The following is a 10,797-nucleotide window of genomic DNA, read 5'->3' as shown; positions in this document are numbered from 1 at the left end:
AACAGGGTAGCCCAGCGTGCTGGCACAGGACATCTGGAGAACAGGGTAGCCCAGCGTGCTGGCACAGGGCATCTGGAGAACTATCCACATGCATATCTCTGCACCTTCACCAGCCCCAGAGTAGCTGCTTTCAGCTCCATCCGCCTTTCATGGCTACTGTGCCCACGGCGCCCAGCACCTCACCCCATCTCTACCTGAGCCAGGCCACTTGCTCTTCCTCAAATGTGTTAGGGCTTTCTGCACAAGCACTCACCCAAAATTCAGTGCAAACTCTTCTGCCTCCTCAGCATTGTTTCTGATTTCCCCAAGGAGCTATGCGGTCACCTCCAAATTACTCAGAGCCCTTAGCTAAAGCTTTTCCCACACACGTATTCTCTGCCTTGCTTACAGCCGAGCAACTGCTGTACACCTACTGTGCACCTGTGTACTCCTTAAGGTCCTGGCTTTGATCCTCCTCCAGCACCCATACGTCACCAAGCACACTGTCTTCCTCCCACTCCACCCCTGCCCACAGCTGAGCACTGATTCCAGGGCCTTACACTTGCTCTGGAGTGCTCCAGGGCCAGTGAGCACTCCACCATGGAGCTAAACCTCCAATCCCTCTCCCCGCCCCCAAACTGTCTTATGCTGTCAGGGCTCCACAACCATTCAGCAGACAGAGTATCTCCCAAATGCCTCCCCCAGGTTAGACCCTTGAGACCTCCTCTGGGTACACAATAACCTAAGGGAGCTTCGGATGTGAAAGGAGCCACAAAAGGACTCAATGAGCATGAAGTGCTTGCCAGAGCATGGGAGGAGGAGGTCCTAGCTGACCTGTGGAGCACCTTCCTCTGCATCAGAAGCCCTCCATCTTGGAGGGACGCCCAGTAGGCCGCAGGATGAGAGAAAGGCAAGAAGCAACACAGATGTTGAAGAGAAGTGAGACCTTTCATCCCCAGGGAGAGAGTCAAGCTCAGGAAGTGAACTATGAGAGCCCCAGAAACTGACCTTGTACAGGATCACTCCCTCCCCAAGCATAAATGAGCTGTAAGAGTTGCTAAAAGAAGCTCACAGGCTCCCTGAGCAGCCTGGAACACACAGCAGGCGAGGGCAGGTGCCTCAGGCTGTAAGATTTCCCAGAAGTCAGACTTTCTTTTTCTTTTTTTGTTTTTTTCCAAACAGAGTTTCTCTGTGTAGCTCTGGCTGTCCTGGAACTCACTCTGTAGACCAGGCTGGCCTTGAACTCAGAAATCTACCTGCCTCTGCCTCCCAAGTGCTGGGACTAAAGGTATGTGGCACCATTGCCTAGTGAAGTCAGACTTTCTGAGGAGAGCTGCCAAGTCGTCATATTCTTTCACCAGTCATGAGTTAAGATTGCTCATCCTCCACAGCCAGCGCCCCACCATCCAATGGGGGCCTCAGGGCTACAGCTAACACTTGTCTAGTTCTCCTTTTCTTTGTAAAACAAAATAGGAACAGCAATGCCTAGAAGACTAGCTGAGACCTGTCAGCACAGGTCTGGGGAGGCTGGGAGAATGCTCTCACACGCCTCTCCTCCCCCATCTCCAGACTGTCATGAACATATCAGAACATTTTGGACGGGCAAATCCCCGGATGTAGAAAAAAGGAACAGCAGAAGTGGCCATCTGCTAAGATGTAGGATTCCAGAGTCTTAGTCAGGGTGGCTACTGCTGTGGTGCAACGCCAGGACCCAAAGCAGCTCAGGGAGGAAAGGGGTTCTCTCTCTCTCTCTCTCTGCTCAAGCATCTGATCCCATCACAGTCCATCTTCACAGGAGAGGAGGCAGGAGCTGAAGCAGGCCAGGAAGCTGGAGGAGGGGCTGGTGCGGAGGCCACTCTTTTGTTCCTAGTGACTTGCTCAGTATACTTTCTCTTACGATCCACAACTACCTACCCAGGGATGGCACTGCCCACATCAGTCACCAGTCAACAAGATGCATACAGACTGACCTACAGGCCAATCCTATGGTGGCAGATGAGCCAGGATTCCTTCTTCCCAGGTGACTCCCCTCCTGTAGAGTTGGCATAAAGCTAGTCAGCACAGATCTCTGGCATTATCAGTACACCCCAGAAAGTACAAATAAACTGAATATCATCCGTTACTGACAATATTCCACCCTGATATACCAATGAAATCCCCACCGCGCATCTCTGAACTCACCCATTGGCAACAGAATGGCAATGGTGTCACGTAATTGTGCCAGGTTCTGTCCCAACAGCTAGACTATGCACAGTCTTCAAGGAAGACAGCCATAATGAAAACTCCAGGATAGTCTCTCAAGTACAACTGATTACTTTAGACTGAAGAGCTAGTGTGTCTGGGGACTACAACGTGAAAGGATGAATTAGGGAACATCAGAAGAAACTTCCTGAGTGAGAAAGAAGGGGCATCAGAGGAGGGGGGCTCCAGGAGAGAGGGCATCAGAGAGGGGGTGCCTTCAGGAGAAGGGGTATCAAAAGGGGGCTCCAGGAGAGGGGGCCAGGTGCACATGCTAAGATGGGATGTGCATGCTGCTTCCCTGGCGAAAGGACAGCCGGTGGGAAGAGAGGAGGAAGGAGGCAGAATAATTACAGGACTGACTGCAGGAGCAGCTCGAGAAGCAGCTCGCAGTGAAGAACAGCCCTATCCTAGACAATCATGTCAATCAGCCTCCCGAATGGCGACTGGACTCTCGTGAAATTTAGTGTGTCTGCGTTGAGCTGGACTTAAGTAATGGCTGAAGGTCACTCAGACCTTGCTAGACCCATTTTAACCACGAGCTTCCTCTTTTCCGAATAGTTTGGCTTCTCTTTGAACCAGGGCACCCACTCAGGAAAAGTGCTGGCATTATTTAATTGCATCTACACTCTCAAAAGAAAAGCACTACAACCTGTTATCAGGCCTCATCTCGTTAACTAATTTACCACTGAGACTATCACGGTAAAGAAAGGAGGGCTGCAGATTGTCCAAGGTCGTAAGTCTAGGTTCTAATTAATGTTCTAGGTCCTAGAAAGTCCAGGCTGGGCCATTCTCAGGTGCCAACACAATACTTCAGTTGTTTGAGTCTCCACAGTGCTGCCGAAGGGACCACACAAGGGCTCTGCATGTACTGAGCACATAACATATGATCTGCCTCAAAAGGCAGCTCCTCGCCAGGCAGGCAGGTCGGGGAATAAAGAGAAAGACACCCTTTAGATGGCTTCACTGGCTCTGTAGGAGAAGGAAAGGCATCCATCTCAGAGGAGACGCCCCTCCCTGCCTCTGGAAAACACCAGAAAGACATGCAAAAGAAAAAAATGAAGCCTAGTTCAGTAGGGTCAGAGCTAAGAAGGACCAAATGGCTGACACAAAATTGCCTATCAGTTTCTGAGCTAGGGATTCTGAAGCAAGGACTTAGATTTTCTGAGTAAAATAGCAGAATAGATGGCAAACAGACACCAGGAAATAAAGGCCAAGCTGCTAGCTGGATTCCGGCAGTCCGGTGACCCCACCAAGCTAACTCTATGACCATCTCACTGGTCATCCAACCAGGCAGGCGCCCACTGCGGCCCACTGACTCAGCCACCACCATGCCTCTCATCCATCCCTCGGTCAGTCAGACCAGGCTACTGAGGCCGTCAGCATGCTAATAAAGCACCTGGCTCAGTAAGACTTGTAAGAAAGATGTTGCTGTTTTAAAAATTAAGAATGCAGTGTACACACACACACACACACACACACACACACACACACACACGTCTCCATGCATGGGACACTGGATCTTTGGAGCAGAGAAGAAAGCACAGGCAGGAGTCACCCCTAGAGACGAGGGGCCTGCAGAGCACACTGCCCTGTGCGCTGTTTACCCAGCACTCGCACGCAGCGCGCAGCTCGTTAGTGAGCACTAAGGGATGCTCTGCTCCCCTGAGCTTACAGGTGACTCCAAGTCAGTAAGCACAGGGCAAGTGTTACATGTGGAACACACACAAGCCCGTTTAGAGTTATAAATATGACCAAGTGGGTCTTGCCTTTGTTAAAGGCATGTATTACAATGCATTAAGCTGATGTCAGGAATCCTAAATCTAGTACTTAATCAGGAATAATGGTCTGCCAGAAAAAAAAATGGGAGAAGCCATTCCTCTAACAAACACAAGTGCCCGGTTGCCCACGGGGCTGAGAGACCCGACACCCTGAGACGAACCACGCGCTGTCGCTCTGGAGTTATCTCAGGAGCGCTCCGCTCACATTTGCTCTTAACTCTTCTTCTGTTTAATAACCCTTACTGATGGAATCAGCTCACTCAAAAAGACCCATATTTACTATCACCAACGTCTCTAAGAATGGTGTAAGGGAACGTGGGTAAGTATACAAAATAAAGGGCAAAGAAGACATGGGATTTCTCAAGAGCCACAGAATCCTGAGAGATGGCATGTGCCGAACTCAAACAGAACTCAGTTTATGGCGTCCTGCATTAAAGCTAAGCTGGTTTTCCTGTGTGCCTTTAGGGGATGCCACCACGCTGCCTGCAGGCTCACCTCAGTGTGACTGAGTGGGACCCATAACATACCCAACCAACTCTCGGAAGACTCCAGTCCCTCTCCTCTTCTTTGGCTCTGACATTTCAGGACTGGGCCAGGGAGGACCTCAGGCCTCCATTGCATGAAGTCTACTGTTTAAGTGCTAACAGAAGGACCTGGTCCTCAAAGGCCACTTGCCACACAGTGCCCTCCACAGGGTGTCATCCTCCAGCTCTCTTCCCCAGCAGAGGACAGCATGAACCAGAGGGATGACATCATCTGGAGATGCCGCCATCTGGAGACGCTGCTCCCAACAGCTCCTCAGCTGACCTTAATGGGCAAGGCCTGGCTTCAAAATCCAAGAGAGTTTGTGGGAGTTCATGATACTATTCCCAAGAACACAGAAAATATTCATATATGTTCCCTTCTCAGTGGAGGATGAAGGTCCACAGGGTGACAGCCAGAGGACCACGGAGCTGCTCTCAGTAACCACTGGTATGCAGCACAGAGTGTGTCTATATGATGCAGCAGGCCACTGAGGCCAGGCAGGGAGGTTAGAAAAAGAGAGTTGGTATAAAGTGCCTGACTCGCTGAGGCCTTCCACCACAGCAGCCCCACTCCCCCCGACCACTCACACCTCACATCCCACACTCCCCTGCTCCCACTTTCTCCATCCCTTCACCCACCTGGCTACAGTAACTTGCAGACCGCGACCCTGATGGTCCTAATACCACTGACCCACTCGCCACCCGCCCACACGCATTTTCACGGAATAGACCCAGAGGCTGAGTCAGCCTCCCCAGCTTCCCTCTGTTTCCCATCCAAAGGCTGAGTTTTCTCTGGGGCCTAGACCAGTTTGATGCAAAGCCCACGGTGGGAATAGGCCTTACAGAAAGAACACACCATCGCATGCTGTGTGAGCCTCAGAAAGCTGCACTGTAGCAGTGAGCGTGCAGGGGAAGCCCTGCCGCCTCTGTCACACAGAGACGACTCTGCTCCTTATTAAAGCTGCACTGGACTTGAACCTTCCTCCAGGATAAAGAATGCCACCACTAATGAGGAACCGTGACTCGGAATCCAACCAGCCCCGTCCCCTGGCCCCCAGGAACATAGCAGTCCAATGAGAAGCTGGGGGACAGTCAGGGGACAAGAACGGCCCCTCCTCCTCCGTCTCACTGGGGTTTTATGTAACGTTGTACTGTGAACTCAGAGTCTTTTCTCATCTATTTCTGTATTCCATTTGCTTGCTTAGATTTTTTTTTTTTAAAAAATCAGGCAGAAATGGGCATAGTTAGAACAGAAGAGAGCCAGTAGTGAAAATGTGGTTAAAAAAATTACAGCTGCCAGGCAGTGGTGGCGCACGCCTTTAATCCCAGCACTTGGGAAGCAGAGGCAGGTGGATTTCTGAGTTCAAGGCCAGCCTGGTCTACAGAGTGAGTTCCAGGATTATACAGAGAAACTCTGTCTCAAAAAACAACAACAACAACAACAAAAATTACAGCCAAACTGAACTTTTAAACTACTGATATTTTCTTTTCTTTTAAATTTGTATTGATACTTTTACATTTCCATGCAGTTATTAAAAAAAAAAATCAGTGAGCTAAAAGAGTATTTCACATCCTCAAAGAAAAGGCTATTGTTAATATTTATGTTGAGCTTCCCAGTTCTCTGAGCACTGTCTCTGGCCTCTGAGGAACTGACTGGATGGGCGGGGACATCATCCCGGCTTTTTTTTTTTTCAAGACAAAGGAACAAGAGGCTAAGGAAGTTAAGTGTTTTCCCCAGAGTCGTACAGCCAGAAAGAAAGTCAGGGCGTGAACCCAGGTCTGTTTTTTCCAAGCCAGACAGCCCCTGATTTCCTGAGACTTACCTTCCAACTCTTCTTTCTCATAGTGAATGTTGAGAATTGTGCTGGTCCCACCCTGATCCACCACAGCTTCCTCATCTGGTCTCTGTTTAAAAACAGATATGCAAATAGTCACAAAAATATACCAATAGTCATTCATTCAAATACTTCAAGCCACAGTGTATACAAGATGCTCTGAGGTACCCGAGGGGAAACACAGTGGTTTACATATATTCCTAGTTGGAACCACATAATAACCTTGCGATGCAAATATGCCAGCTGGCCATTCTCTTTCCTGTTTTGTGAGTATCGGTGACCCAAAGCACACTAAATAACTATACCCAAGGTCATAAGCTGGGAGAAAATCAGACTGAGCAGCTCCCATCCTTTCAACCGACCCCAGTTACACACCTGAGAGCCATTTGAAACTTGTCCAATACCAGTAGGCCTTGAGTGGTGACTGCCCCTCACATCCAAACTAACCCAGCACCTAACGGCATACTGCAATCCCAGGTAGTAATAATTTATGTATGGATATGTGTGTGTGTGTGTGTGTGTGTGTGTGTGTGTGTGTCTGTGTGTGTGTGTGTGTGTCTGTGTGTGGAGATGGCTTAGTGATTAAGAGCGTATATACTCTTGCAAAGGACTCAAGTTCAGTTTCCAGCCTGTAACTCCAGCTCCAGGCGATCTGATGGCCTCTTCTGGCCTCCTTAGGAACTGCACTCATGCAGGTATATCCACACACATATTAAAACAAAACAAGAACAACAACAACAAAAACCAATACACACACACAAAAACAACCCAGGAGTGGTATTGCATGATTTAATCCCAGCACTCAGGAGGCAGAAGCCAACTTGATCTACAGGGCAAGTTACAGGTCATCCAGCTCTGCATAGTAAGGCCCTGCCTCAAAGTTAAAAGAAAACAAATCTTTTAAAAAGATTATAGCCCTGCACCTAACACAGAAATGTTCATATAATGTGTGCTTAGTAAGTCTTTCCTAAAGCAATGCCTGTAACTTCGGACCCCTCCCCACCTCACAGGGCACCAAGACAACGCATCCTTCACCAGCGGTCCAGCACAGCTCTCCTTCCCTGGTGTGCAGCTCTGGCCAGTCTCCTGTCCCTCAGGGATGCAGGCACATCCTCACCTCCTCCTGGCCTGTGCTTACTGCCAGGTCCCCACCCCCCTCTAGGTATGGCTCAGATACCCAACCCGCTCCCTTCACCCTGCTCCCCTGTGTCACCCTGCTCCTCGTGTCACCCTGTGTCACCCTGCTCCCCTGTGTCACCCTGCTCCGCTGTGTCACCCTGCTCCTGTGTGTCACCCTGCTCCCCTGTGTCATCCTGCTCCTCGTGTCACCCTGTGTCACCCTGTGTCACCCTGCTCCCCTGTGTCACCCTGCTCCCCTGTGTCACCCTGCTCCGCTGTGTCGCCCCCCCCCCCACAATGCTCAAGACAGGACATCTATTTCCACAATGAAAAGATTTTTCAATGAGGTTAACTTAAATAATTTTTTTAGAGAAATAGAATGCCAAATGCCAGTTAATTAATTTGATAATTTACTTTCATAAATATGTAAAAATACATATTACAACAATGAAAAATATCTCCAAGATAGAATATTAAGTTTGAGCAAAGTAGAAAAAACCAACTGTGATTTGCTACACTTTGTCAAAGAAAAGGAGATGGAACATAAATGTTTGATTGTACTTTAGAATGAAGTGTCTAGAGAGAGGGCTCAGTGGTCGAGAGCACTGGCTGCTCTTCTAGAGCATCACCAAATTCAATTCCCAGCATCTACGTGGCAGCTCACAGCCATCTGTAACTCCAGGCCCAGGGACTATAACGCCCTCTTCTGACCTCCACAAGCACTGCATGCAAATGATGCACAGACATACACACAAGCAAAACACTAGTAAAAAAATAAAAATTTTTCAAAAGAAAGAATAAGTTATAAGAGCTTGTTTTTTAAACATTCAGATCAGGGATGAAGAGATGGCTCAATGGTTACACGTGTACTGCGTACCCAAGTTCAAGTCCCAGAACCCACCTTAGATGGCTTAAAACCACAGTAAGCCCAGCTCCAGGGGACTAGCACCCTCTACTGGCTCCACAGGAGCCCCCAACACCCACACACATACACACACACACACACAAATTAAGTCTTTTTTAAAAAGGAATTCTCAAAATAAAAAACAAAACAGAGACAGATGTGAAATTGGTGGTGTGCCGATTTCAGAAGAATCTATTCTGAGTAACACAGCACGGGAAAGGGCCGGGGAAGGCTCCAGATCAGTTCCTGGGGATGCTAAACACAGGGGAAATCAGGACAAAGTCCAACCATGCTCAGTAGCACTCCAGTGAGAACGACAGGACAACCACACAGTGAACGTCATAAACTGTCCCTCCAGTCAGAACGAGAGGGATGACCACACAGTGAACGTCATAAACTGTTCCTTCTTTTACAGTTTTTGAGAAGTCTCACCCTGTAGTTCAGGCTAGTCTAGAATTCCCTCTGCAGCCCAGGCTGGCCTCTCAGTATGTGGGGATTAGTGTAAGCCATTGGGTCTAGCCTTTACTCACACTATCAGCTGTAGTCCTGGTGTTGGGTATCTGAGGGCACTGCATGCTACAACAGTATCAAGAATGGGGAACAACAGAACTCTCGGCATGCACTGCTGGAGAAAAGCCATCCGTGCACCCACAGTGGGAGACAGTTTCTTACAAAAACATATTCTTATTTTGTGATTTACTGTTTTGGTATTTACTACTAAAAGTGAAACTTAAATCCACATAAAATTCTGAAACTTAAATCCACATAAAATCCTAATCATAGATGTTCACAGAAGTTCAACTCATAACTGCTGGATACTTAAAAGCTACCAAGATGTCCCTCTAAATGAACACACAAACTGTAATCTCAGAATCAGGTAGCTGAGGCAGGAGGATCACTAGTTCTAGGGAAGTTAAGAAAGAAAAACAGAGAGAGAAAAAGAGAGAGAGAGAGAGAGAGAGAGAAGGAGGGAGGGGGAAAGAGAGAAGACAAGAATTCTGTGTACTGGACAATCCCAGTCCTGTGACATTCAGGAAAAGACAAAACTATGGAGACTTAAAAAAAAGAGGAGCCCTTTCCAGGGGCTGAGGGAGGGGCTTACAGTCAAGCACAGAGGATTTTAGGGCAAGATACAAAACTGTCCAACACTAAGACCCCGCCCTAACGTAAGCTATGGACATAGCCATACATGAAAGCTGCTCTGTAGGGCAGCGAGGGGACTGCAAGGGAATTCCTGTCCCTTCAGTACTGTGAGAATAAAGCTATTTATTTCAAAGTCTCTAAGAATCAGAACAAATGTGACATATGGAAGACAGGCAAATGTGAATGCCGAGGAGGACATGCAGTGGGAGAGCCTGTCTCGCCTGCTGGCACTGTCCCCTTCATGTACCACGTTGGCATTGCAGAGGCCTCTACAACACACTTTAAAGACACACTGAAGTATTTTCAGATGAAGCTCATACTGTAATCACAGATGAGGCAGACAGACAGCTGTGAGTTCAAGGCCAGCCTGGGCTAGATAGTGAGACCCTGGAGAGGGGAAAGAAAAGCCCGGTTTGACCTATGCAGTATTATTTTACAACCCTCAGAGCCCTCGGTAACCTCCAGACCTCCCCGGTCCTGTGGCGTTGCAATTTGATGAAGAGTTTTCACCTGCACACCAGCTCTGCTTCCAGCTGGTCTGCAGAGAGACTCCTACGGAACCATCTCCTGCTCCTTTTTCCTTGGGCTGTACTGGGGTTGATCCCAGGGCCTTGCACATGCAAGAGAGTTAGTTACACTGCAGCTAGGAATCTTTTTTTTTTTTAATGTGTACTTTTATGTGTATGTAAGGGTGCACCACATGTGTGCCTGGTATTGGGAGAGGCCGGAAGAGGGCATTAGATCCCCTGGAACCCCAGATGAGACCACTGTGAGCAGCCTTTTGGGTGCTGGGAACTGAGGCAAGGTCCTCTACGAGTGCAGCCAGTGCTCTTTACCAACGAGCCATCTCTCCAACCAAAAGGAACCATTTTTAAGTAAAAACCAAAACCAAAACCAAACCAAACACACCTGCTCTGTTTACCTAGCCTATCTGTCCATGAGTTCCTTTCTTCTTGCTTTGTTTTTTAGGACAGGATCTCAGTGTGCAGCCCTGACTGGCCTGGAATTCAGAAATCCACCTGCCTCTGCTGGCCTTAAAGGCATGTACCACCATACCCAGCATGGTCCATGAGCTTCTAACAGCTGGGAGCACGTATTTGCCATCCTTGAGCATCTCCTACAACCCAGACAGTTGCCTACACTGTGCCAGCATGCACCCCCGTGAGCAGGTGCACCCCCGTGAGCAGCGTGCACCCCCGTGAGCAGGTGCACCCCTGTGAGCAGCGTGCACCCCTGTGAGCAGTGTGCACCCCTGTGAGCAGGTGTACCCCTGT

General features: G+C 48.8%; 1 protein-coding gene across 2 annotated transcripts in view; it reads right to left on the bottom strand.

Annotated features, from left to right (window-relative positions):
• Slc4a8 (solute carrier family 4 member 8) overlaps positions 1-10,797 on the bottom strand; it is a 69,365-nt gene that overhangs the window by 47,947 nt on the left and 10,621 nt on the right. For both annotated transcript variants that reach the window (XM_031356090.1, XM_031356097.1), the window contains exon 2: positions 6,346-6,427. In XM_031356090.1, coding sequence (XP_031211950.1) covers positions 6,346-6,427 — 82 coding nt within the window. The remainder of the gene's footprint in view (positions 1-6,345; positions 6,428-10,797) is intronic.

The sequence above is a fragment of the Mastomys coucha genome, unplaced genomic scaffold (genome assembly GCF_008632895.1).
Source record: "Mastomys coucha isolate ucsf_1 unplaced genomic scaffold, UCSF_Mcou_1 pScaffold11, whole genome shotgun sequence".
Classification (NCBI taxonomy): domain Eukaryota; kingdom Metazoa; phylum Chordata; class Mammalia; order Rodentia; family Muridae; genus Mastomys; species Mastomys coucha.
The sequence above is the reverse complement of the archived record's forward strand: the minus strand, read 5'-3'. Positions and strand labels throughout refer to the sequence as shown.